General features: G+C 50.5%; 9 protein-coding genes across 9 annotated transcripts; 4 read left to right on the plus strand and 5 right to left on the minus strand.

Annotated features, from left to right (window-relative positions):
• Window positions 1-337: 337 nt before the first annotated feature.
• On the minus strand, window positions 338-2,891 carry HER10_EVM0008637 (uncharacterized protein). Its single transcript, XM_035478152.1, has 7 exons — window positions 1,737-2,891; window positions 1,431-1,665; window positions 1,228-1,368; window positions 1,057-1,174; window positions 933-1,001; window positions 853-879; window positions 338-792 (listed from the first exon to the last, which is right to left on the minus strand). The coding sequence occupies exons 1-7, from the start codon at window positions 1,923-1,925 to the stop codon at window positions 360-362; spliced, it is 1,212 nt and encodes a 403-aa protein (XP_035327072.1). The 5' UTR covers window positions 1,926-2,891; the 3' UTR covers window positions 338-359.
• Window positions 2,892-4,022: 1,131 nt separating this feature from the next.
• HER10_EVM0004239 (uncharacterized protein) lies at window positions 4,023-5,645 on the plus strand. The gene is made up of 5 exons (XM_035473891.1): window positions 4,023-4,391; window positions 4,453-4,615; window positions 4,672-4,758; window positions 4,821-5,002; window positions 5,059-5,645. The coding sequence occupies exons 1-5, from the start codon at window positions 4,204-4,206 to the stop codon at window positions 5,588-5,590; spliced, it is 1,152 nt and encodes a 383-aa protein (XP_035326763.1). The 5' UTR covers window positions 4,023-4,203; the 3' UTR covers window positions 5,591-5,645.
• A 666-nt stretch (window positions 5,646-6,311) lies between these two features.
• Window positions 6,312-7,999, minus strand: HER10_EVM0002891 (transferase; the record flags this gene model as incomplete). Its single annotated transcript, XM_035472584.1, has 1 exon — window positions 6,312-7,999. The coding sequence occupies exon 1, from the start codon at window positions 7,986-7,988 to the stop codon at window positions 6,312-6,314; it is 1,677 nt and encodes a 558-aa protein (XP_035326654.1). The 5' UTR covers window positions 7,989-7,999.
• Window positions 8,000-10,393: 2,394 nt separating this feature from the next.
• On the plus strand, window positions 10,394-12,538 carry HER10_EVM0006392 (uncharacterized protein; the record flags this gene model as incomplete). The annotated part of the gene is made up of 1 exon (XM_035475978.1): window positions 10,394-12,538. The coding sequence occupies one exon, from the start codon at window positions 10,394-10,396 to the stop codon at window positions 12,536-12,538; it is 2,145 nt and encodes a 714-aa protein (XP_035326912.1).
• A 797-nt stretch (window positions 12,539-13,335) lies between these two features.
• HER10_EVM0009559 (CCCH zinc finger DNA binding protein) lies at window positions 13,336-14,900 on the plus strand (the record flags this gene model as incomplete). Its single annotated transcript, XM_035479044.1, has 5 exons — window positions 13,336-13,428; window positions 13,494-13,637; window positions 13,688-13,735; window positions 13,813-14,110; window positions 14,161-14,900. 5 exons carry the CDS (start codon window positions 13,336-13,338, stop codon window positions 14,898-14,900), a joined length of 1,323 nt encoding a protein of 440 aa, XP_035327167.1.
• Window positions 14,901-15,036: 136 nt separating this feature from the next.
• Window positions 15,037-15,921, minus strand: HER10_EVM0007418 (acetyltransferase). The gene has a single exon (XM_035476975.1). The coding sequence runs from the start codon at window positions 15,845-15,847 to the stop codon at window positions 15,086-15,088; it is 762 nt and encodes a 253-aa protein (XP_035326990.1). The 5' UTR covers window positions 15,848-15,921; the 3' UTR covers window positions 15,037-15,085.
• A 440-nt stretch (window positions 15,922-16,361) lies between these two features.
• HER10_EVM0009318 (major facilitator superfamily transporter) lies at window positions 16,362-18,496 on the minus strand. Its single transcript, XM_035478808.1, has 5 exons — window positions 17,944-18,496; window positions 17,630-17,832; window positions 17,296-17,554; window positions 16,714-17,140; window positions 16,362-16,651 (listed from the first exon to the last, which is right to left on the minus strand). Exons 1-5 carry the CDS (start codon window positions 18,334-18,336, stop codon window positions 16,455-16,457), a joined length of 1,479 nt encoding a protein of 492 aa, XP_035327146.1. The 5' UTR covers window positions 18,337-18,496; the 3' UTR covers window positions 16,362-16,454.
• A 1,054-nt stretch (window positions 18,497-19,550) lies between these two features.
• On the minus strand, window positions 19,551-21,269 carry HER10_EVM0002495 (amidase; the record flags this gene model as incomplete). The annotated part of the gene is made up of 3 exons (XM_035472203.1): window positions 19,551-20,762; window positions 20,820-21,043; window positions 21,101-21,269. 3 exons carry the CDS (start codon window positions 21,267-21,269, stop codon window positions 19,551-19,553), a joined length of 1,605 nt encoding a protein of 534 aa, XP_035326623.1.
• A 552-nt stretch (window positions 21,270-21,821) lies between these two features.
• HER10_EVM0010967 (chitin deacetylase 1) lies at window positions 21,822-25,788 on the plus strand (the record flags this gene model as incomplete). The annotated part of the gene is made up of 6 exons (XM_035480411.1): window positions 21,822-21,929; window positions 21,985-22,060; window positions 22,113-22,975; window positions 23,737-23,785; window positions 23,862-24,477; window positions 24,544-25,788. The coding sequence occupies exons 1-6, from the start codon at window positions 21,884-21,886 to the stop codon at window positions 25,786-25,788; spliced, it is 2,895 nt and encodes a 964-aa protein (XP_035327268.1). The 5' UTR covers window positions 21,822-21,883.
• Between the last annotated feature and the right edge of the window lie 64 nt (window positions 25,789-25,852).

The following is a 25,852-nucleotide window of genomic DNA, read 5'->3' on the forward strand; positions in this document are numbered from 1 at the left end:
GAGGGTTGACTCTATATATTGATGACACTCATCTGAGTGCCACCTAGCACACAACCCAGTTCAGAGTCCGCATAAACTTGCTCTTATTGTGCATCAAGGGGGTCACTACACTTACAAACATGATCTTACTCTTCATGCCAATGATACCACCTTTCGGACCACGAGTAGGCCCACATTTGAAGTGTAAGTATTGGAGGATGTCAGCAAAAAGAAATGCCAAAGGCTGAGCATACCTTACTTAAGTCAAGAAAGGGGCCAAACGCAATCGCTTCAAATGGAGTCAATCGTATATTCTCATTTCACCATTGTTGGGCATCGTAGCGAAAGAGAACCGGTCGTGCTGCCCTAACCGCAGGTCTTCAACGCTGGATATGAACTTCCGTCGTCCTCATGATACCCTTATTATCTCCAAACCCATGCCCGGTCTCCAGGATCAACTCTTCACTCCCCGACCTGTCGCCAAAGCTGTTCTTCTTCTGATACACAGCCACTGCCGCCGGAGTATTGTTTCCACCTTTTATGGTCGTACGGTAGAACTCTGGGCTTGGTGAAAACGGCCCATCCTCAAGTTCATAGTCTGGTGCCCCCTGACTTCCCTGTTCCCTGTAGCCCTGCCTTCGAGCAGTGCCAGTGGTGATGTTCCCCGTTCTACCGGATCGTCCAGTCGGGTATCGGTTTTCGTAGAGGTTATCGCTGTTGTAGTGGCGGCTCGATGAGATCTTGAGGGCGCGGCCGACGAGGGGTTTCAATGCTGGCGCGCAGGCGGCGATGATGCCGAGGTTGAGTTGGAGGCTGTAGAAAGGATTGTTAGTTCAACTTCGCTTTAGTCCGTGTAACATACGGATAACTTACAAACCCCAGAATTGGATACTTTGGTAACTAGAATCACTCGTCAGTAATGTTTTTTGTCGGCAATACCTCTGAGGACCTACAAGGTTCCGTCTTTGCTGCTTGGTTGCGCAATTTGATAGATGGCCTTGATGATGCCCATGATAACAGCCCTGAGATGAATCAGCCCCGGTACGCAGCCTTTATGTCGACTGGAACAAAACTTACAAGTATCCTAGACTAAGTACAACAATTAAATACACCCGTGTGCGCAACTTCATCTGCAAGACCCAAATGATGGGAATAGGCAGAGATGCGAAACAGACGTCGGTAAAGATGTTGAACGCTGAGCTGAATTAGCTTCTAAAGCGATGCAAAAGGTTAAGTATGTCGGCTCACCAGTATTGACTAGCGCAAAGTTGACGAACAATTTGATGTTGTAGCACTTTGGCTTGAGGCTCTTGTCCCAATATCCTTCCATCGGGCTGCAATACAAAAAGAAACTAAGCCATGCCATGATCGTATAAAGCACCACGAACACTAATGATATGTTAGAAAGATCCAGACGGTCACAGTGAGTGTAGGCCGGATAGGTATCGTACCGATCAAAGCCCATAGCGACCTTGAGTACCACTTGTTCTTGCTTAGACGCAGCAGCGATAGTGCAATTGAGATCTTCAGAAACGCCAGAGCAGCGATGGCGGATATGATCGATTGAAAGAAGCCAACCTTGGAAAAGAACACTTGATCTGGCTTGCTGATTGTGTCTTTGTGTCTGCCGAGTCCGTAAAACGCCTGAATAATGAAGATTACCATACCCCCACCTAGCGCACAGAGCTGTTAAAAGTCAGCATGGTCACCCTTATCTTGGTGTAATGGCAACCTTGGTAGTAATATGGATGGCTTACGGCAGACATGATCATCATGTAATCGTCGATACCTATCGTCTTCACAATAGCGGCGCGGGTATACGTTCGGAGGACGACGAAGACGAGCGCGAGCGCGTGGAAAGTCCCCGTCACGGCCAGGATCATGGCCGTATTGCTTTCCTTGGCACGCTCCGGGTCGACGGCCGTTGTGCTGGACGTCGAAGACATTGCGGCGGATGACGCGGCTGCGCGGCGTCAAGCAGACGCACAGATGGTGAGAGGGGAGTCGAAGAAAGTCACAAAACTTCAGGAGGGTGGACACATTGAGTAGCGAGAGGATCAGCGGATTCTTTTAAGCATCTTGCTGTTCCAATTTAGTACTCCAGATTGGGGGCTCATAATCTATTCTGTACCTAGGAAGAAAGGAACTGGATAGATGAAACCCGATCCACGGGGGCCACACTGCAGTAACCACGCACGCGGTACGGACGGGGCTTTCGGGAGGGATATGGATACATGGACCTCAATCATCACGCAACGAGGAGTTGGGAACTGTGAAAGGGAGCATCATTGGATGACGGGATCGGACTCCGTCAAAAGGGGAATATTCGTGCTGCCACTCCAGTCTGCCTCGGGAAGGTGATGCGCTGTGCCTTTCTAGACTGCGTTCCAGAGCAGGGAGGTTGATCCATTCCTATCAGCCCACACGGCCTAGAAGTTAGCACCGAGGTAGCGAAGTGACCGCACCATTGACTGTTTTCTTCGAGAATTCTGTACCGGAGTTTTCCTTGTAGAGAAGTGGATCGACGGATTCAATGTGCTGCACAGTCTGCACCTGCAGGATCGCCTAAGCAGGTGGTGGGCAGGATGTGGAATGAAAAGAGTGTTCAGGATCTCCTAGGGGCCACATGGATGCCTCCCACATTACGTGCCACCTTGCTGCAGTGCCGCGAGCGTCACTAGGTGCTTGAACGCAGCAGCAAGCGACCAAACGCTGCGGTAAGTCTGCCCCTGAATTGTCAATACGGAAAAGATTGATACAACGAAGCTTGTGAACACAGATATCTTTAGCAATTTGCTCGAAATTGTTTGTTGGTGAGGAGCGGCGTCAAGGAGCGATATTGATCCTGCCACCCCAATCGGGCAGTAGCAATTCGTAAGTCCTCCAAGCCACCCTGGAAAAGTGTATCGCGCTTTCGGCACGGAAGAAAAAGGGGAGAAAATACTGGGTTTCGGAGTCGGCCATCGAACCGAAGAGGGAATCTCTGCATGATACCCGGTTGAAGAACTTAGCGGCACAGGAAAAAAAAAGGAAGAAATCAGCCACCAGGCACACCAGGTCATTGTTGTTGGCGGCATCGGGTGGGAGACAGGGAGGGTGTCACCGACCCATGAAAGGATCTAGTGGCCTGCCAGTCGGAAGACATGGCATGCATGCCAAGATTAAAATGGGACAGTGGAAACCACATACACTGGAGATGTTGAACAAAACACCATACGATCTATCCGGATCGGTTGGTCACCCTCGAGATGGGGAGCGGAACTCTGTGGAGTCGGACGGTGGCCGACCAGCTGGACACTGACTGTTACAATTTACTGTTGCATGCGGGCAGTTGGGACGAACATGTTGTTGTCTGATCCTTTTTTGACTTTTAAGCTTATTGAGCTCTAAGAGCGTGTATGATGCCGCACAGATTCGGCCCACGGAACAAGGTGATTACAGTTTGTCTTAGTCCACGTACTAAGTCTTTGGCTCATTATTATCGTAAAACCATTCTGGGTCAACAAATCTTATCTTTAACTTGCCGTCTTCCCGAAGCCAGTTGCCGTTTAATATCCGCCACTTTGAACTTGTGGCGAGTTGGCGACCGATGGCAACGCATCTCCCCTGTCACCCGTCCACCGGCCGGCTCCGCGCTTGACCTAAAGAAGGTTACATTCTTCATCCCAGCATCGTGGGCCCCGGATCTGGGCTGTTGAGTCTTCGACTTTTCCGGTTTCTTGCTGCCCTATCCACAGTGTCACAGCATAAAAACCGTTCGATTAGTGACCCCTCTTCATAATTCTCCTCGATAATTCTTTGCCCCCGGCAATGGATACTAGTACCATGCTTCCCGCCAACAGCGGCGGCGTTGTTGGAATATTCCCGCTGCCCAGTGCGGTTACCATCTCCGTCCCGCGGATCCGAAGCCCTGCAGGCCGCCACGGTCGGGGGCACTAGTGCAGACAACGGGAGTTTTAATTTATTCCCAACGTCGAACAGGCATCTATCTATATAGCTAACGAGATCTGTCTGGTGGTTGATTCTCTTGTGACTGTTCCGGACCGTCCTGTCCGCTCCCACTTCCCACTTGACCTTGCGCACCTCTAGTGGAAATCCTGTCCAGTTCTCTCTGACTGTTGACGTGCCTTGGACCACAGCTCTCTCCCTCTCGGTTCCTTGCTTGCGCACGCGGCGCCCCTGCATTTTACTTATTCCATCTTGAATAAACAAGAACTTTCAGCAATGCTTCCCCTCACCATTGCGGCTGCGGCCGTGGGCATGCTGGTGGCGCCGGTCATGGCCTCGCCCATCGAGAATGGCGATGTTCTCGCCGAACTCCAGGATAAGGCTATGAGTGCTCTGACCGCATCGAGCGCGGGCAACAAGCGCAGTAGCTGCAACATCTTCAATGCTCGTTACCGTCGGGACTGGTTCGTCACTCCCACACCATTGCAGTGCCGATCTCGAATTGGAAGCTGACCCGTCTTCAAGGGAGGCGTTTTCTTCCCAGGAGAGAAAAGACTACATCAGTGCCGTCCAATGTCTCTTGACCTCGCCTTCCAAGTCGGACCCCGAATTTGCTCCCGGTGCTCGCAACCGTTACGATGACTTTGTCGCCGTCCACATCAACCAGACAACCAAGATCCACGGAACCGTGAGTAATACCAACACTCAAGCCAAATCGTTTTTCGGTCTGACATGACAATTCAGGGCAACTTCTTGACATGGCACCGCTACTTCGTCTGGGCATACGAAGAGGCTCTGCGGAACGAATGCGGCTACAAGGGCTCCCAGCCAGTAAGTGGATTCCATTGCCATGAACGGGAGATCTTCCAATGGGTCTGACAATTATATTACAGTACTGGAACTGGTTGAAGTACCAGGACGATCTCCGGAAATCCCCTGTCTTTGATGGCAGTGATACCAGCTTGAGCGGCGACGGCGCCTTTGTTCAGCACAACGGCAGCGTCAGCGGTGCAGGTGCCATTGTCCTGCCTTCTGGCGATGGTGGTGGCTGTGTCACAAGCGGTCCTTTCAAGAAGTAAGCTTTCCTTATAGATCTTTGCACCGTTGAATTGGTGACTAACATCCATCTAGCATGACCGTCAACCTTGGCCCGGTCAACCCCGGCATGGACGGCCTCGAGGCCAGCCCGACCGGCAAGCTTGGCTATAACCCTCGTTGCCTTAGTCGCGATCTGAGCAACTACACCGCCTCAACATGGTTCACGAACGAGAACATGCTCAACATCACGGTAGGCGCGGCCTCCAAGAGCATAGAGCTTTTCCAGAACGAGCTCCAGGGCCGTTTCTCTGACGGCTTCCTCGGCATGCACGCGTCCGGCCACTTCTCCGTCAACGGCGAAGCTAGCGATCTGTACTCCTCCCCGGTCGACCCCAGCTTCTTTCTGCACCATGCCATGGTTGACCGCGTATATTGGCTGTGGCAGGCCCTCCACCTGTGGGACGCTTTCAACATTGCTGGTACGATTACCATCAACAACAAGCCGGCCAGCAGGGACGCTTTGAAGACTGATATTCTTGACCTTGGCGTCAATGCTGAAAACCGCACTATTGACGAGGTCTTGAACACTATCGGCGGTTCCCCTCTTTGCTACGTCTACGCATGAGTCTAGGGACGATTCCCGTTTGGAGGTTGGGCTGCATGTGGTCAAGAGATGCCCATAAGTACCATGATAATAGCTAGACTAGGTCCAGTGCATTGCCAACCAGGACCATTGTACATACAAGGCTCTTCTATGTAATAATTGCATCATCTGTTCAAAACCGAATTTGGGGATTGGCCGCCGTAGCGTTGTAATTCTCAAAAGAGCTCTTACCGAGATTCCAAAGAGACGTCTCTCTTGAGCACGTCTTAATTCAATACATTGGTGAAACCACATAATGTTTCTTGTCTATTTGTCGATGAGTCGAGTTGAAATCATGGTTCTTCGTGAACTCTGACTCTTGGACGGAGTGTGGAAGCCGCTAGTGATGTTATGGGTGGAGTCTCGACATGGCTTAGCCCTCAATGATCCACGCACAACTCACGATGCGGCATCTTGGACCTCCAGCCGCTGGCAACTATCGCACACCTTCAATAGCCTGCCCGGCTAGCTCAATCGGTAGAGCGTGAGACTCTTAATCTCAAGGTTGTGGGTTCGACCCGTAAGTCTATCTAAACACTCAGGAACTGATCCGAGTTCAGTGTCTAACACCTCATAGCCACGTCGGGCTCAATTCCCGTCAGCGATTGACTTAAACAATTCTTTTTTGTCTATATTCTATTTCAGGTTTCATCTCTGTCCATGTTGACGCTAATTTACCGTTGCGATTGGCTCTCTAGCTTGCCTACGCGTATTGATGCAGCGAATGGTCCTTCAATAGCCGGTCCATGGCACTTCGTTGCATACATACACTCACATCAAAGTCACCGGTGTCGGCAACATCCATGATCTGAACCAGGCCGTCAATCTTTGGCATGACGCCCTGGACATACCGAGCCAACTCCCCCGTGCCCAGGAAGTCAAGGTCATAGGTTTTGGCTCTCACCCAGGATGTCACGAGGGTATGGTGAGTTCCCAAGAAGCCTTGCCATAAACGTTGAGGGCTAACCTCGTGTGCGGCGTCGTGGATGTAGGCTGCCACCACATCTGGCGTGAAGCGAGACATCATCTGCCTGATAGCGCCGGCGATGGGCCCAAGCTGAATTGAGCTCGCTTCGTTGGCGGTTTTCTCAACATATCCTAAGAGGAGAGGAGATCCAACAAACGTGTCTGGTAAGGGTGGATCGACGCGATTTCGTAGACCCAAGGTGATGTTCAGATATGCTTGTTCAAGTTTTCCTTCATGGCCGCGCGCACGGTTCATAAGAGTCCAGATATGAGCCAGGACTGCATCAAGCCTGGAAACTCGAAGTAATTGCATGTCGTCTAGCAAGCTTGCTTGCGCAGCCTCCTTCATCCGTGTCAACTCGGCTGCCGCGAAACGTATTTGAACGTGTTCGACTGGCGCACTCATATCCCAAGTCGGCCACGGAGGATATGTTGACGGACTGAGTTTGGTTGTTCTCAATTCGTCCGGTGGTGGCATGGTGGCTAGTGAAGCTGGTCTGACACCTGGAGGATATCCTGGTGCATCTTCTGCCCACCAGTCAAACCGGTGCATCGGCAATGCTCGAGCCTTTGCAACTATTGATGCGTCCGGGAGACCTCCTGGTGTGAGCCCTGCAACTTGGTCAAGCTGGGCCGGATCAAAGACAGGTTTGAATACGCTTAGACCGTCGTTTGCAGCAACGTTGCCCAGTAGAGCCCTCGACCTTGTTGCCCAAGAGTACATGAAGTTCATCAAGCACACAGCATCTGCGAGAGGATGCGAGACCATTGCGCTGATTCCAAAGCCCCCGCACTTGAACGACGTCAGCTGAACGGCCATGGCAGGCAGCCCGTCGATAGCATTCAAAGACATGAGCGCAATCTTGGTTTTTGGCAAGAACTCGCTTTGATGGAAGTTTGAGGCGTTCCACTCTTTCAAATTCGTCGCCCTCTCAGCCCGGCTGGGGACTATGTCGCTGAGCTTTGAGTCATGAGTGGCGATGGACAACTCAACTCCGGGATCTTCGGCCGAGCCATACGCAACTACTAGCCGGCCAAGGTGTCGCGGCACTGCATCCTCTTTGACCTGCTCGGGTGTAGCCCATTGGAGCTGCCCTGAAAAGTGCGGATAATAGTTTAGTGTTTGACTGAGTGAGTGGCCGAGGTTCTCGAAGAATTCAGTGCGTGACAACTGTGACGTTTTCGGCTTGTCGTAAAGCCATATCGCAGCCGTAGGTGTGAAACGGGCGACTGTTGAATCAAGTAATGAGAGTTTGGAGACGACGGGCCCGGTGGAAGGTGAGTTGGGTAATATCCTCCGAGTTGCGTCGATGTTGCAACGTTGTGCAGCGCTTGTGGTTGCTGACATTCTTATTGACTCTCGTTGGCAATGGCTGTGAAAGGCTTCGAATGTTGCAATGTCTCGCTGTGACATAGAGTGAGCTCTAACATGAACCAAGGTGCCAAGTAAGCCAGCGGGCAAGACGCTGCGTGTTTAATAGGTCCAAGTCTTTAACGCGCACAGACAAGACGCTAGAGGCGAGAGATGACATGGGTGCCCGTTCGAGGTTCGGCGAGCAGTTGATCTGGGTCCGGTATGATTCATTCTGCATCATGCCTGAAGTTGACTAGCTCATCGCTTGTTGATTGGGCGTTGAGTCTGATATGGCGCGCGGGAGGGCCCTGACCCCTGTTGATCTCGCTGCGACATGACTAACAAAGTGTTCTAGCGTCTAAGCGAGCTTCTGGTTGATGCATGTCAGATCACGAGTCCCCGTTCAAGATGCTGTGCCTCACGTAGCTTGTTGATGACGAGCTGGATGAGAGGAGAACGCTTGTTGTTATCTGTGCTACTACTAGATTGTGCTCGCTTCTCTATGCTCGCTGATTCATGAAGGTGAAGTTTGAGGATGACTTGGGCATGACATGGCAGAAATGCGAGTGCACCGATTTTGTACCGGCCCAGCTGGGCCTGATAGTGATGTGGCTATGTGCTCGACTGTGGTTTGCAGCGGAATGAGGGCCTCTAATAATGAATGAAAATGTGTGAGAGCAGTGCTAGAGGATCGTCTGAAACTCGAAAGCTATGTTCAGTTTCCAAATGCTACTCAAAATATCACTAGAGTGATGTGGAAGCTAGCTGGATCGTAGGTTCACCAATACTTCTGAAAAGATCTCCTGGCATAGAATTCACGTCTATGAAATAGAACAGCTGAGGTATATTCTGGAATAAGCAACACAGATACTTCCTCGGAATCCTTCGCCCGAGGCATGGTCAGATGGTCGGGCTTAATGTGCCGCGAATTGAAGCCAGCTTTCTCACACCTGTCTAAGCTGGCAGGAGCTCCCATGTCGAGTTTTGCCTATTGACTTGTCCAAGATATGTACACGTACATTACCATAATCGAAAGCTCATTGGAAACTTAGACGCACCCTCAGCCGCAGAGAGTGTTTCAGCGGCTGCGCTAAAGAAATCAGTCAGATGTCTTGTACTTTGAGGGAAGAAGGCGGACCAGCAACCGCGGATGTTATCATTGGAGCGAGCGGCTGGATACTGCCGAGATCGTGTGGGCTGTGGTCCTGGGACTTGTTAGTGGTGGCTGAGTACGGCACAGAGACTAGAGCTCATGGACAACGAGGTTGCTGAGACATCAGCTCTCATATCTTGTGCCCAACTCGAACAAAGGAAAGCACTGAATGGAAGTGGGAAGGACATGGACGCGGTGAGAGTGATACACGTAGCTTCTCGATGCAACCCTATGCCAAGTTTATTATATGCGATGTGATGTGTTCATCAGGCGTCTTGGCCTATCGGATCGATCATTCTATGCAACGAATCCTATTATCACCCTTCGCTAGATGCATCAAAGGTGGCTGTTCCCGACCTGACGGCTATCTGGCCGGCGGCACAGTGATGGAAGTAAGCACAAGACTGCAGTCTGGTATGAAGCACTCATTGAGGTGGTACAGCCGAGGGTGGTCAGATATTAGTGGCTCTCAACGATATTACTACCTTGACCTGCAGCAGTTCTTCCCGATCAGGGATATTGCTTTGCCCATCTATTTAGGGCCGAGCCGACTGGAGTCAACCGTAAATGCTTGCACTGTTCGTCCCCGCACTCCAAGCCATAATCGCGGTACCCAGAAGCATTGTGAGTGGATGTCACGTCTCGTGCGAATAGATGCACACGTGCGGCGGGAAGGCTGGGGGCCCTTACATCCATGCTACCTAAGATCCTTCAAGTCCTAGCTCGCTTTTCTCGGACCAGAATGCTGTGCTCGCACTTTTTCAGCTTCCACACTGAGACGACACGCAGTAGATGCAGACACCTGTTGCCCAGCCACAACCGACAATATGCACGCATCTTTTCTCCGCCAGAACCTCGTGGGGAAGCCCAAGTTGTGCGACCTTCATAGGGCTGATGTTGTGGGACAAAGATGATGCAAGGTCGGTGGGCAGTGCTGGTAAGGTAGCACTGCCCCTACGTCGGGCGCGATGCAGCTTAGGGGTTATCTGGAGATCGTGACTATTCGTCTACTCTCAAAGCATCAGGACTCTGTCTAAGTCAGTATATATTAAGACCAGCTGCTTCTCGACGCAAAATATGAATTTCCAATACTCATCATACACACACTCCAGACATTTCTTTTCTTCTGTTCTCTCGATTTCCTTTCCTACTCATTTTCCTTTTCTCCGTGCAATTCTCAAAAGCTTCAGTTTTTTTCAACCCTCGTACTCCCCATAACTTATTAATAACTCATTTTCTTATACTAGTCATTCAACCCTCGTACTCCCCATAACTTATTAATAACTCATTTTCTTATACTAGTCATTCAAAAATGCCCATGCTCACTTCTATGCGTAGCCGCTCAGGCTCTCCCCCAGCTATGCCCAGCCCTGAGCTTAACAGCCGTTCTCCTTTCCCTCTTCAATCACCTGAGATTGATAGCATTCAATTGCCGCGTTCTTGGGAAGCGGCTTGGGAGGCAGCGGGCCAGACCAACTTTGAGCGCGCGCAAGCTTTTCTGTTCTTCTACCGTGGAGATGCCGCTTCTACCAACAGCGAGCTCCGATCCATCGCAGCAAATCCCAAGCATCGAGATGTCGTCTCTCTTGCAGCTTCAGTCCAGCGAATTGTCTTTGGCAACCGCCACTCGACCTTCAACACAACCTCCCTGCTGCAGTGGATGCGTTTCGTGCTCATCAAGAGCCAAGCTCTTACGTCTACCAAGACGAACGCAGTTCGCGATTTCTTCTTTGACCCATCGGTAGCTCGTAATCTACCTCAACTCCCCCAAGACCCGGTTGTTTATCAATACCCAGCAGCCCCTTTGAAAGTCATGATCATCGGTGGAGGCCCCACAGGCCTGGCTTCTGCGATTGCTCTGGCCGAGAAGGCTGGGGCCAGAGTGGAGGTCCATCTTTACGAAGGCAGATGGATTCAGCAGCCGGGTAGCTCTTTCGTCAGTTACCCACCAGGGGCCCGTCGTCGAGACCAGGTAGTCACGCTGCAAGACACCGTGACAGACTTGATGAGCGATAGAACGAGACAAGCTGTCTTTGGCGGAAATCCAGAGCGTGTTTGGCCTGGTTCCAGCAATCTCCAGATCCGCAAGCTCGAAGACGGTCTCTTACGACGGGCACAAGACAGCCAGTTCCGCGATCTCATCTTCCTACATGCCTCACAGGTCAGACAGGACAATCTCTCGGAGTACGGCGACTTTCACCTGATGCTTGGTGCCGACGGCGCTGGTTCTTGGCTTCGCAGTGCTTACTTTCCGGGGCAAGAGGAAGAGGTTGGAAAGAGCTATGCCCTAGGGGTTGCTTTTGATCGGCCTCGTGGTCTTCCTTTCTCACAGCCCATCAACATCTTCCTCACCATGGGCCAGACTCGCTACCTCCTTAATGCTAGCGACTTCGATGGCACAGGATATCTCAACATGCAGTTGACCGAGACTGAATGGCATCAAATGGTCTCCGTTGATGGCCATCCTTGCACATTCGGTCGACCAAGTTGCCTTAAGGTCGACGACTGCCTGCCTCATGGCTTTGAGGAGAACCAGGTCTTTGCACCGTCTCAGCAACCTGACAGCCCGTTGTGGAAGGCGATACTTGATGGTCTGGAGCTTTACGGTTTCAAGCAGTGCGAGGTGAAAAACATTGTTCGCATCCCCATTGTTGTACGCAGGATCAACAAAGCCGTCGAGCAGATTCCGCAGTGCGACTCTGCAGCCCTGCGCCGACCCCACGGTCTGGTTGCCTTGGCTGGAGATGCGGCAATGACGGTGCACTTCTGGCCTGGGAGAGGTGCGAACTCCGGCATGAAGGCAGGCATCGCTTGGGCTGATGAAGTTGCTCGTGCTCTCTTTCATGGCCAGTTCGTTGGTCTTCAGACCTCTTCGCTGGGGATGTACCACGACTTTCTGCAAAAGCTCCAAGAACGGGAGCACGGCGGTCGCAGTTTGCCCATCGTCAAGCAGACCGGAGATCCCGATATGATGGCCTGGTTGATGCGCAACGCTCGACTTATCCCGCATCACGTGGCGATGGAGTGGCTAGTCGGTCAGATGCGTCGTGATGGTGTCCGCATTCAAAGGCGTGCCGACTGGGCTTTTGAGCAGGTTAACAACCTCGAACCGCAGCTTCGGGAGATCCTCGAGAAGATGGATGCCGTTACCATTCAGGAGATGGCCGCGACGTTCCCATGGCCTACGCGGGAAATGGCCGGGGCCGAAGTCCTTCCGGAGAGGTCTGTAGTTGACGCCTGCTTGAGTGGCCATAGGCCGACAGAAATTTCGAAGGTTGAAAAGCAGACAAAATCAAAAAAGCAAGACAAGAAGAAACAGAGGGCAGAAATCTCCGTATCCGCCTCTGAGATTTCGCCGGCGTTCTTGGCTAGCCTGGCGACTCATAACAAACCAGCTCAGCGGTCTTCTTGGCGTTCATTCAGCTTCAGCAGAACGCCTCAAGCTGTTCAGTCGTAGTTCTCTCATTAGGATGGCGGTTTGCGAATGGTTCAAAGTAATGAAAGTTGTTGACGGTGGCTGTCCGGGGTTTGGAAATACGGCATGAATGGGTGGTGCATTTACACGAATCAAAATTTGGAACTCGGAAAGGGAACGTTAGTTGGCGTTTTGAGTAGTTGGATTTTGCTTAGGATGGTATTGGAGTCCAATGGAGTCGTCCTGCTTGATATTATAAGAATAATTGAATAAGCCTTTATAGTCAATGTAACCAAATAATTCCTGCTTTTTGTAACTTGTTCTAAATGATGTCATTGTTGATGTAATTCATAAGTTGCACATCGATATCGAGCGGCGCAAGCTTTGTCTTGATCCCCTCCTGAAACATGACCTTTCCTGAGAAGAACGCCAGGTTCCGCTTTGATTATGCAGTTGGTAGTTCAGTCTTGCTTCTTTGAAGACTCAAAGTGCAAGTCCGCGCCAACACAAGGCAGATTTACCACGTCAAATCTGGCCAACCACTCGCCGCAGCAGGCCAACCAATATGCGGCCAGCCCCAACATCTTGAACTGCGGCGGTGCTGTTGGAGGAGGCCTGGCGCCAAACCATGTGCCACAGAATCGGCCTCTTTAATTCGCTGATGGCAATGTAGTGCAACCAACCCGTACGCCTTGAAGCCCTCAAGGCTGCGTGACCTCACCGCGTGAACAGCTTTACTTAAATAGAGGCAGTTGGCACTCCAAGAGCTATTGATTGAACTTGAGGCCATCCACAAGTTTCTCCGGATCGCATCTCACAGAAATCGGCGAGTGTTCAACATGTCCAATGCAGACAGCGAAGGACCGCTATCGCTGGAGGAAAGATGGCAAATGTGCAAAATTCAGGATGACCACAAGGCTTCCCTCGTTGAGGTATTTTTTCGTACTCTCTATCTGATTCGTGCATGATTTGTCAAGTAGCTGACCGGCTCAATCAGGATTTGTTTTCTCACATTGCAGAGCTTTCCGAGAAGCTCTCCGAGGTTAGGATGGAGCTCAAGGAAAAGAAGATGCTGGTACGGTCTTTGTTTGATACCGATGACAAGAGTAAAGATCAAATCGAAAAGCTGCAAAACGAGAAAGCATGTTGCCCCATCCGCTTTGCCAGCCAGAAAGGCACTGACCCAGCTAGGACAAACACTGTTTTGCAATGGTCCTCGTTGACGGCGATTGTATGCCAGTAAGTCAGAACTCTTCAGCCTTCTTGCTTCCTATCAACCAATATCTCAGTTTTCTAATGACTTGGCGAATCATCAGTTTCTGGGTGATCTTATTGAGCAAGGACTCGAGGGAGGCAAGAAAGCTGCAAGCCTTTTACGTCTCGCTGTTTTTGACGAGCTGAAGGCCATTGACCCCTGCCTTCCGCATCACCTGCAACTTGCCATCCGCGTTTACGCCAACTTGAAGGGTCTGGCCAAGACTTACACCGAAATGGGTATTATACCAGATCCGAGTGTTTTGGATGATTTCGTCCGAGGCTTCAACATGTGGAATGCAATGTGCGACTTTGTTGACGCGGGTAATGGCAAGGAGTGTACGGATGAAAAGTTGAAGGGTAAGTGAACTTACAAAAGCTTCCAAAGAGCGACAACTAAGACCTTTCAGCAAATTTTGAGTCGAGTGTGTCCGATGTTCACTGTCGACATGTTTTGTTTGGTGGTTCGGCAGATAGCGGTTACGCTCGCCTGTTGGGATCGTACCTCGATAACGATGAGATCCGCAAGAAGGTCGTCCTTCTCGAGGGACCTCCATTTGCGCAAGAGCTAGCGGAGATTAAAGACCAATTCCGCGTCGCTTCTTTCAACAGGGTTTTCAGGCGTCAGAAACTGTTCAACAACATCAAGCGCAAGGTTTCATATAACATCACACCACCATCGACACCCTCGCCCAACTATGCGTCAGCCGCTGCGAGAGCTCCACCAGTTCTCGCTGGAGACCTGCCAGTACGTCAACAACCCATAGTTGACTCCAGGATGCCTCTTCTAGGGCAGGTGCTGCGGAACAAAGCCGGGCAACGGATTGATCCACCACTCGATTGTACCCACCAGGAGTTCATCCTGATGAAGAACCGCAAGTTATGCAACAGTCTTCATCTTTTGGGTAGATGTCCCTATAGGGAAGCTTATGGGAAGTGTTCGCACGACCACAAGGGCAGGTTGAGCCCCAAAGAGTTGCAAGTTCTCTGGGCCGTCGCTCGTCAGTCTCACTGCCATACAGGTCTCAGCTGCTCCGATCCAAATTGCGTATTTGGCCATCAGTGTCCCCGTGAGAGTTGTAATGGGGCGAGCTGCCGCCTGAGATTCCCGCTGGAGTTGCATAACATTGACAAAAGACCTACTCGATGAAACTCGGAGAGAATGCACCATTAATGCATAAATGAGGGAGATGAAGTTATGAGTACCTCCAAATGAAGCACAGAGTCTACTAGAATGTCTAAGGGTGTAACATCTGAGATGAAATCTCCAACGCAATCAAATCTAACCTGCAATACATATACTCCAAACCTCTATTGTGTTCGTAACAGGGCCATTCAGAGTTTCTTCACCATGATGTTATCAGTTTGGATCACTGATCCAATGGCAAAGTCATGGGTACCACATTCCTCGTACCCCCATTTCCCATACGCCTTTTGCGCCCGAAGGTTCTCTTCCCAGACGCCCAACCACATGTGCTTGAAACCTTGTTCCCTAGCCATGTCTTCTAACCTGTCTGCCAGAAGCTTTGCAGCGCCCGTGCCTTGTGCCTTCGGATACATGTAAATTCTCTGCAGCTCAACAGTATCGTCGAGGTGTGCGATACATGGCTCTGATGAGCCCCGGGTGAGCATGGCGAAACCCAGAATGTCTCCAGTAGGATCAACAGCGAGTAGTGTGTCTTTGTTTGAATCGTCGAGATCTTTTGTGATAGCTTCGAGGCTGTAGGACTCCTCTAGGAACGCTTGGAGCTCATGCGGCTCGACTGAATGGCCGAATGTGACCGTGAAAACATGGGTAGCGAGTTCTGATATTGCTGTGGCGTCATCGAGAGCTGCTGGCCTGAGTGTGGCCGTCATGCGAACACCTTCTTGGACATTGGAGGACTTTGTCATGGTCGATGTAGTCAAGGTTGAGAACAAATTGTAGTGAATCGGGATATGCGTGGCGTTACGTGGCGTGCTTTTTTGGTGGAATTGATGGCCCACAACGATGGCAGATCTGATCGGATGGTGCGGATTACTTCTCAAGCCCAGCGATCTGGTCCTAACGCCCTTTTGTACGGTTCCAAGATATCGCAGACCTGCTGTCATCTTCATTTGACCCTACCTTAGCCAGAAGACTTTCCCAAAATCGATGCTTCTGGAAGACACGTCGCTAAAAACGCTAAATTCCCACTGACAGGGCGCGTCGAGCCGCGTCGGCTGTTGTCTCTGTGCGGCTATTAAAGGAAAGTCTCGCCTTTGTTAGGGCGCCTTATTGTCAAAGCCACAGGTCAAGAAGCAAGATGATTGGTTGCATCTGCTCAAGAGTCTCCATCTGGCCTGCGCCCTTGGCACGACACCGGTCATGACCGAAATCTGCACCCGTTTTGTCTCCATCACATCAACAGAACCAGACATTCTGGTGAGTTCTCGAAAATGACGTATCTAGGTGAAAGTTCTTCCGGGTCTTTGTTTTACTTGATGCTCCAGCGCAGAAATCTCAGGCGCTGAATACACTTCCGCATGTCGATTGACCTCCCTTTGTCATGACTCAGTCTACGTTCTGAGGTCCAATTTCAATCATCCAGTGATTCAGGAATATCAATGAAATTGAAATCTAAGGTATAAGCTACGGGAAATTTTGCTAGATGAACGACGAAACAGAAACTGAAGACTTAGCTTGATTGATGTTACTCATTGAAACTCCAGCAATTCCATGTGCTTAGGCGCGTTCCGACTTTTCCTCCATGTTCTTCTGTCTCGTACCAAAGATGACAATACCACACACAGCAGCACTTGAAATCGCAACGAAGAGAGCACTCACTGTGGAGAACCAACCCACACCAATGCCCTGAATACCTGGAAGTACCACTGCCGTACCGATGGCAGCAAAAGTGTACCTGATGAAGTAGTTGCCAGCTAGCAAAATACTGTCAGCTTATCTGTCACTAGGCCGAGGGGACGAAGTTCAGCATGCTTACCCATGACTTCAGCTGCCCTCTCTCTGAAGACATCTAAACAGTAACTGTTAAGACAAGGGAAGCAGACCATTTGCGCAACGCCTTGCAAGAACATGCAGATAACGGGGAGTGGGATTCCGCCCTTAGCCTTGTCGATTGCCCATCCATAGATGATTGTGGTCGCCGGGATGACGACCCCTAGCGCGATGAAAGCACTTCGCAGACGGTCTTCCGGAATACGCCGTCCTCTCTTAGCGATCCACTTCTTCACGGTGTAATCGGCATATCGGCCGCCAAAAAAAGTACCAACGAGATATCCTGCTCCAGGTGCCAAGAAGAAGAATCCTGACTGCAGAGGGGAGGTAAGGTGGAATCTCGGGTTGATAACGTAGCGAACTGGTGTCAAAAGGACCTGCATATTCCACAGGACAGACGATGCCGCAACCCCCTGGGTGCATAGTCAGCTGATGATACACAATGGTAAAGGGCCTTACCGCCGTAGGCTATAGCTACACGTCCACTAGGACGGCCGTTGTTTTACCGTAATCGGCCTGGTGTACACCTCAAAGGCTCGTTGATGACCAAAGGGGGAGGAAGACTCACGACAATGAGGATCTTGGGGTACCGGAATAGACTGATGACCCGGAACGGATTCGCCCACTCCCAGATCTGGCCAATCTTCTCTTTGGTTGTCATTCCCTCCAATTCTTCAGACCACTTTCCGTGACTTGTTTCTGGAAGGAAGGCTACTGCCAGGACCATAGCAGCGCCACCGAGAGCGCCCTGGAACCAGAAAAGAGATTTCCAGGTTGAGTACGTAACAATGACACCTCCGATGAAAGGACCAAGAGCAGGCCCGATACTTATGAAGAGTACATGTATCAGCCATGGATGTTCGGTCGACCAGGAAACAGAGGGCAAGGGGGCTAGGACTCACAGGGTGCCTCCAAGAAACCAACCCAATGCCGTGCCACGTTCAGTCGGGCGATAGATGTCACTGAGACAGGCAGATCCAACGATAAGGAAAGAGGTTCCGGCAAATGCAGTGATTGACCGGAAGATGAAGAAAGCTGGCAGATTGGGGGAAACCGCTGTAGCCAGTGAAAACGCGCAGAACAACACTGTCGATATGACGAAGATCTAGGACATTTAGTTCAAGTGTAGGGCGGGATACATGCCAAATTGGCCGATTAAGAGCTGACTGCAACTATGATACATGATGGTAGGATGTACAAAGGTGGTTTTGCTTACCCATTTTCTGCCATAGACTTGACTCAGTGGGCCCCAGAAGAGAACGCCAATGCCCATCATTAACAGGAAAAGAGCATTGGTAAAATTGATGACAGTTCCAGACGTGTTGAAAGCCGCTGCCACCTCCGGCAGCGCTGAAAGCACGAGCAGTGAAGCCAAGTTGATGCCCAAGCCAGCGAAGGACACGATGGCGGTGATCAAGCGCTTGCGACCGGGTGTAAAGCGATCGTAGACTGTCTCATCTTCACGGTACGAGTACGGTCGGCTGGGCGTTTGAGCAATGATATTTACACCCTTCTCGGCGTTGGAGGTTCTTAAGGCAAGCAGGTCGGGGGGTAACTCGTCTTTCCTCGTGGGAACCTCTGATAATGTGTGTTCAGACATGATGGACATGATGACGGTGATGATTTGAACATGGAATAGAAGCAACAGTAGTGGAGAAGCTGTATTGACAACTTGAACTTCAACTAGGCAGCTGATGAGAGCGAAGAGTTGAGAAGAGGAAGCGACAGGCTTTGCCAAGGAAATGTGTCCACCAAAATCATGAATAACCAGTCCTGTATTGTTCCGTTTTCTGAGGGGGGCAAAGCGCTGTATATAAAGCATCAAAGACCATACTAGAAAAATGTCAGAAAATTCTCGGCTGCACACTTACCCACCTCGGGATCATGATTCCGAAGTCGGGCACTGGGACTATCACCTCCGAAACGCCTTCAAAGACATCATCCATGGTCTTTGTGAGAAAAATGCCCCCAAAACCAGCAAAAATTGTTTCATTGGGCCCCCGGTCTTTGGACCTGTGTGCTAGCGGAGCGTCTCCGCAGCGGGGAATATCTGCAACCTTTTACGTCTGTCACCTCCACTTCGGGTTGGAATCAGGCTTTGATATTGGACGAGGGCGATGACCTGGAGCTCCACTAAGACTGCAAGTGTCTTATCTAACATCATTCTCCAGGTTGGAAAAGTCTGGGCCATCTTGGAAAATACGGAAATGAGCCGGAGCCGGGGCGTGGGGGTTCACCTGGCATTTCTGGCCCCTCCTGCCGGCGCCGCTGCGCCGGCACAGGGCAAGAAGGCCGAGATCGCAGCCCCCGAGGTCGGCCGGCTTTGAGGCCTCCGAGAGCCGTTCGAGGGCCGGACACGGGTCCGTCTACAGCCGGAACGTCGCACAACGGAGTGGTACAGAAGTATTGCACACCGCCTGTCTCTGAAATGAATGACCACCAGCTTGATCATTTGCAGTAAGAGATTTTATTGTATTACCGCTACATCGTGGTTGCGCCCGCTAGAGGAGTAGCACAACAGTAGCTCCGATTTTCGGAGCAATGAGACCCGAACTAACATTTCAAGTCTGAGTCAAGCAATTGCTTTGACAGGCCCTGATTTTTGTTTTCCATCAGTCAATTCTCTAAAACGCATTGAAGTAAAGTGGACTTTTAACTTCAATCACCACCCTCTTTGCAAATGTGTAGACCATGGTTCGAGATTGCCTGACCGCATTGGCTTTGAAACCTCTGACGACTACATGTGCAGTCCCCCCTGCTAAATCTCGCGAGTACATACACGCGCATAGAGTCTACGGCGTCATTATCGATCGCCGAATCCATTTATCTAGTCTTCCAATCGTACTCCAAGCTCCAGGCGTATGCGACGCGGTAAACATCTTCTTCATGCCACCACTTGCCAATGATTTGCATGCTCACGGGCAGTTTTGTTTCCGAACCTTTCAGAGGACCTTCTTCAATCGGAAGCATACCAATCGGCATAGCGAGGACCGGATGGCCTGATTGATTGAAAGGGGCGGTGTTAGCAGTGAGTCCGACTTGCTTTCCAATCTTCTCGAGCGGGGACGCATCATAGGGAGTATGGGAATTGGCAACGTAGGGTAAGTTCGGCGTCACCAAAACATCAAACTCTCGCAGAGCATTGTCATAGTCGTCTCGTAGCTTTCTGCTGAGATTCGTCGCCTTTCCGAGCAACCCTGGGAACGCTGCTTGCGCGTAGACACCGTTGAGATAGATGTTTTTTGACGAAACGTATGCGTTATCCCACTGCTCCTGCGTAAGGTCCTGAAACTTGTCCGTCAAGTCGGTCATGATATGGCCCCTCCTGCCGAATGCAAGATTTCTCTTCCCCAGATAACCTCCGCTCTTGCTGATGGCAGTCCAAACGGCTGCTCCCTTGGAGTGAAAGGAAATTGAAACTTCTTCTACGGTCGCCCCAAGATTTTTAAAACCTTGTATCGCAGCCTCGACACATGCCTTGACGCGAGGTTCCACAGATGGCTGGTTCATGCCTTCTATCAAGACGCCGATCTTGACACCTGACAGATCTTTCGGGTTTGTAAGCTTCGTCAAGTTGTCATAGTACTTGGGAACGTTATCTGGGTTCGGTGCTGCGAACGATCTGTCGTCGATATTGTCGTTGCCCGCAATGACCTGGAGCATCAACGCGTTGTCGAGAAGTGTTTGTGTCATGAGGCCGACATGGTCATTGGTAGGCTCATTTGAGCCGCAAGCGGTGTAGGGCACAAGTCCAAAGGTCGGCTTCAATCCATAGAGACCGCACCATCCGGCAGGGACACGTATTGAACCGCCTTGGTCAGCGCCGAGAGCCATGTCCACGTCTCCGTTGGCAACTAGTGCCCCTGAGCCACTTGAGCTGCCCCCGCTGCTGTAGCCTTTGGCATAGGGGTTATGTACATGCCCAGTTGAGGAAGAGCTGCTCGTAGCGGAATGGCACATATTCTCGCATACGGACTTTCCAGATATGATTGCGCCGGATTCTAGCAACCTTGTCACACACGTTGCGTCGGTGTTCTAGTTAGGTTAGCATAATTGACGAGAATACTGTTGAGTCATACTGATTTTACTTACTGGGACGTAGTCTCTAACAAAGTCGGTTCCAAGAAGCATTGGAACGCCCTTGACTGCGATGTTGTCTTTGATGGCTATCGTTTTACCTGCCAGCAACCCTCCGCTTTTGGTCTTGTCCTCTACTCGGCACCTCCAAGCCCAAGCACCCAAAGGATTCTCCGAGATATCCGGAAATCGAATTTTCTCCCTTGGAAATCTTTCCTCATCTACCGGAGGCACATAATCTGCGACGTACATTGTCATGAGTATGTCTTCAACAAAGGTCGGGACTTGAAACCTACCAGGAAGCGACATAAGACCCACTACAGACTCGTGGAAAACGGCTAAAAGCCTCTGATATTCATTCTTTTCTTCTGGTTTGATCGTAACGCCCAGTGCTTGCAAGGTGTCGTCCAGGACTTCTGCTGTCACTGGGTTTGCCTTTTCTACTTCCAGTGAAAAGACAGACATGTTGTCAATATAGTTTCAAGGGAACCAAGATTTCTAGAGTTTAAGACTCAGCCGAGCGACAAATTTTGCAGATGAGTTATGGTCTGTCGCAGATTGTGCATCTATCAAGGCTTCAAGTGTAGTTATTATGCCCGGCTTGGATCGAGTAAAACGTACCAAGATAGGTAGATCCACATCAGCATCGTTGGCCGACCTGCCTATCTCTATCGGCCTAGTTAGAAACAACTTATCTTAGCGTTTTCGGGTGTCCGAAATTACATGCAAGTTATCAAGCGATCGGAGGTAATGAGCCGGCAGTAGAACGCACCTTAGGTGCTTACTGCGGTAGGCATTCCCCGCCATCGCCTTATCTCGTGAAGGATCTCCCCACCATCAGGAATACCCCGCTTGGTATCAAGCATATCGCGATAACGCCTGTTTAGCCTCGGTGAATACACCTTAATCGAGAAATGTTACCTTGAGGTGGATGTATATTATGAGTGCGCCTTTACGCATTTATGATTCTTTCAAATGTCATGTGCCAGTTCCAATAATTAGTCAAAGCGGCCGAATCCATTTTCTTTCGTCACTGGAATCCATCATCAACAACCCGATTAATCTTTACTCTTACCAAAATGGTTCATATCGAAGAAAGCTTGCAGATACCCCGGGACTTTGAGGGTGAGTCTGTTGTTACTTCCAGCGTAGTCGCAGTTACTAATACAACAACCCTTAGGTTTCGGCGAGGAGGGCTTCGATCCAAAATGGCCAAATGGTGCTCGTATCGCGGTTTCCTTTGTTCTCAACTATGAGTATGATTGGTCTTTACCAACTACATGTTACTATTACTAAAACTGTGTATAGAGAAGGCGGAGAAAGAAGCACATTGGACGGAGACCCTTTTTCGGAACCATACTTGTGGGAGAAAGGCGCATCTGGTGGCTACAAAGAAGGCGCCAGGTACCTCAATGCCGAGCAAGACTTTGAGTATGGCAGTCGCTCAGCTTCTTGGCGTCTTATCCGTCTCTTCAAGGAATTTGGCTGGAGCTTCACTACTTACGCTGTAGCTTACGCGCTCAAGCGCAACCCAACCTTTGCAAAGGCGCTGGTCCGAGACGGACATGAAATCGCTTGTCACGGACTCAGATGGCTGGATATCTGGAACTATGCACTCGAGGAGGACAAGGAATACATCAAGCAGAACATTCTTATGCTGAAGGAAGTATCAGGTGAGATGCCCGTCGGCGCTTACTTTGGCCGTGGTACACCCAATACCCCCTCGTTATTCCCGGAAGTATGGAAGAGTCTTGGAGGCGAGTTTCTCTGGTCTTCCGAATGTTACAACGATGATGTTCCTTACTGGCTTGACTTGCCATGGGAGAAAGAGTTGCGAGAGGAGAAGCGAGAAGGCATGCTGCTCATCCCTTACAATTATGATTGCAACGATGGAAAATTCCACATGTCGCCCGGCTTTGGCAGCTCTGTTGCGGAGACGTATGAGCAGTATTTGAAGAACACTTTTGATTGCTTGTACAGAGAGGGCGGCAAGCTGATGAACATTCCATTGCATACACGTATCATTGGCAAACCAGGCAGATCAGAGGCTTTGAGGAAGTTCATGAAGTACATTGCGGAAAAAGAAGGAGTTTGGGTTACAACGAGACGCGATATCGCCAGACACATGAGGGCAGAATTTCCCTACAAGCCAAACAGGGAGTGGATGAAGGGTAAATGAATCACCTGTATGTAGTCAACGTCAACATGTTTGAGGTACAAGTGCCGAAGGCTTCGTGAGGGCGTGATGTTGACCGTGTCATGATGTTATCCAACTCTGAAATACAGAGCCTTCTCACGCTCATTGGAATCGAGAACCAGCCCGAGGATATGAACAAACAAACGTAGACTAGCCGAAACAAACGGCATAGCATGGACAATCGTCGCGCAATTGGTTGTTGACCAAACACCGCTTGTTGGTCAGTTCCCCAGATTTCGGCCAGAAAGCTCCCTGTTGAGACGGTTGAATGCCGAAAACGGCCAGTTGACACAAGCATGGTCGGAACCTCCGATCGGGGCTGGGTAGCCATAGAGTCGGATGTTGTCCGAACAGACTAGCCCTGCATGGATTAGTCCCAACAACCAACCGCGCTCAGGCGGCATCGGCAAATTTGAGGAGGATCCGACAAGTATGTAAATCGGATCTCCGCCTCTATCATCCGAACGAAGTTTTCGGGCAGCAGAACAAACCTTGGCATTGAGAGACGGGCATGACGTCCGAAACTCAGGACCCGGTATCGCCGCCCCTGGCCACGCCGGGGGCCGTAGCTGTGAACCCCCGGAAGAGGGGCAGGACTGCGTGTACGCGATGCAAAAGTCGTAAGCAAAAGGTACTTACCCAGAGCCGATCAAAATAGCACCTCAGACGTTTTCCTCTGATTCTGGCCTTAGTGTGACGACCAATATCCTATTTGCTCAAATTGTCGTAAATCAGGAGCACAGTGTGATAAGACAGATGTCGCCGACGATGCTTCATCGATTGCGTAAGTAGTTGGTCATTCAATTCCGATCAAGTTGACAAGTCTTGATTGAATGTATGTGGGCTGATCTCCGATGCAGATACACACGAGCTCTCGAAGAGCGAGTAGCTTTCTTGGAGAACAAGCTAGCCCAAGTCCCTACCCCAGAAGCAACCACAACTCCGAGGGAAACCGCAAGCAACTACTCGGTTCCGTCGGGTAGAGACAAAAATGCCCTCAGTGACGTTGTAGCACACGTCTCGCTAGGAAACTTCGAGGCGCCGGCTTATGTTGGACCCTCGTCTGGACTATCCTTAGCTCTGAACCTTGGCGAGATGGTACAGGCGACTGTCTGGAATAAGATGTTGCCAGACATACAGGATGGCACTACGGGCAATCAGGCTAACTGTATCAATCCCAGTCCGAGATGCATCACAGTGGAAGATCTTTTGGCTCATAGTGTCAAGGAACCTCCAAGTGATGAGCAGGGTTCTCAAATGCTCAAAGCGTACACATCTCAGCTGCACTCCAAGTACCCTTTCCTGGAGCCTGAGGAGTTGTGGAAGTTGCATAGCGAGAGACTGACTCTGGCTGCTAAATCAACACAAACTCTTACAAGGATTGAACGCTTCGGTATTTTCAAGTTGTATCTTGTATACGCTATGGGGGCAACTCTAGTGCAACTGACGCAAAGGGGCCCAGTATTATCTCCAGAGGTATGCATTTGACACCATTCTCCAGTACATTCATTGTGTTTGACATCGTTGACATCATTCCTCAAGGCTCTCTATATCACTGCTTTGCAGCATATCTCAGCAGCCAGGGAGTCGAGAACCGTCCAAAACATTGAGGCAATGACGTTGCTCGTGATGTTCCATCTTCGGTCAACATCTAGCCATGGGCTGTGGTACATGATTGGATTAGCAATGAGAACATCAATCGACTTGGGCCTGCATCGCGCGGCACATGAACACAATCTTGATGGCTCTATCGTTCAAAGAAGACGCAGGCTTTTTTGGTCTGTCTATTCTCTTGAAAGAACCATAGCAGTGTCGCTTGGTCGGCCTTTGAGCATCGCAGACAACCAGATCGACGTTGAGCTTCCGAATACCATCTTCAACGGGAGCCCATCTGCTTCGGTCATTGTCGGGAACGACATCACTCTGGCACTCGTTCTTTTCAAGCTTCGCAGAATCGAGTCCAAGATTCATCACTCGGTTTATCGCACGGACAAGACTTTGGACGCACTCCGGCCCAAACTAGACCGGCTGCATCAGCAACTCAAGTCTTGGCGGGACTCTCTGACGGATTGGATTCCTGCAGGTCATCCAGATCTGAACTATGCGCTCCTGCTCTATAATCGTGCGCTGCGTCTTCTGATACAGCCGTTTTTGCCGATATTACCAGCAACAGACCCGTTCTATGGACTGTGCATGCGAGCCGCAGGTGATATATGCCAAGCACATAAGAGATTGCATCAGACCCTGGACTACGGCCACAGCTTCATCGCAGTCCAAACAGTCTTTGTCGCAGGAGTCACTCTCGTGTATGGACTCTGGACTCAGGGTAATGCGCTTTGGTCGGTGGCTGTGTCAAACGATATAAGAGCTTGCTCTCTAGTGCTCTTCGTCATGAGCGAGAGGGCTCCCTGGGTACGTAAGTACCGAGATGCTTTTGAGGTGCTTGTGAATGCAGCCATGGAAAAGCTTCAGGATAGCGAGGCTGGTCTTGCTGAGATGGCCTCGGCCCAAATGAGAGCCAGCAAAGCGCCGGGTGCGGCTGATAGTCGTGGAGTACAAAATCCTGACCTCAGTGGGAACGAGGCCACGACGCGTCCGATAGATAGTACTTCCAATCAGTTCTTGATGTCTGAAGACGGTGGAATAGCGCTTGGAGAGTTTGAGGGCGCTTGGCCGATGGTTGCAGAGCTTGCAAATTGGATCGATCAGGACACGGAAGGTGGAAGTCCCGTCTGGATGCCGAATTTTGAGTTACTACAGAGTCTTTCAGGCACCTGGAACGAATAGAGCATCTGAATCATATTGGATATACAAACAATTCTTCTCAGATTGAATTCAATGGAGGTACTGT

The sequence above is a fragment of the Colletotrichum scovillei genome (genome assembly GCF_011075155.1).
Source record: "Colletotrichum scovillei strain TJNH1 chromosome Unknown Contig00011, whole genome shotgun sequence".
In the NCBI taxonomy this organism is placed as follows: Eukaryota; Fungi; Ascomycota; class Sordariomycetes; order Glomerellales; family Glomerellaceae; genus Colletotrichum; species Colletotrichum scovillei.

Excerpts from the sequence above, each read along its gene's own strand:
- HER10_EVM0008637 (XM_035478152.1), bottom strand. The coding sequence starts at position 1,925 with ATGTCTTCGACGTCCAGCACAACGGCCGTCGACCCGGAGCGTGCCAAG. Across the intron at positions 1,666-1,736 it reads ACATGATGATCATGTCTGCC|CTCTGTGCGCTAGGTGGGGG; the intron begins GTAAGCCATCCA and ends GACTTTTAACAG. Across the intron at positions 1,002-1,056 it reads GTACTTAGTCTAGGATACTT|GGCTGTTATCATGGGCATCA; the intron begins GTAAGTTTTGTT and ends GATTCATCTCAG.
- HER10_EVM0004239 (XM_035473891.1), top strand. The coding sequence starts at position 4,204 with ATGCTTCCCCTCACCATTGCGGCTGCGGCCGTGGGCATGCTGGTGGCG. Across the intron at positions 4,759-4,820 it reads GCTACAAGGGCTCCCAGCCA|TACTGGAACTGGTTGAAGTA; the intron begins GTAAGTGGATTC and ends ATTATATTACAG. Across the intron at positions 5,003-5,058 it reads ACAAGCGGTCCTTTCAAGAA|CATGACCGTCAACCTTGGCC; the intron begins GTAAGCTTTCCT and ends ACATCCATCTAG.
- HER10_EVM0007418 (XM_035476975.1), bottom strand. The coding sequence starts at position 15,847 with ATGAAGATGACAGCAGGTCTGCGATATCTTGGAACCGTACAAAAGGGC.
- HER10_EVM0009318 (XM_035478808.1), bottom strand. The coding sequence starts at position 18,336 with ATGTCCATCATGTCTGAACACACATTATCAGAGGTTCCCACGAGGAAA. Across the intron at positions 17,141-17,295 it reads ACCCCAAGATCCTCATTGTC|GGGGTTGCGGCATCGTCTGT; the intron begins GTGAGTCTTCCT and ends CTATGCACCCAG. Across the intron at positions 16,652-16,713 it reads GAGGGCAGCTGAAGTCATGG|CTGGCAACTACTTCATCAGG; the intron begins GTAAGCATGCTG and ends GTATTTTGCTAG.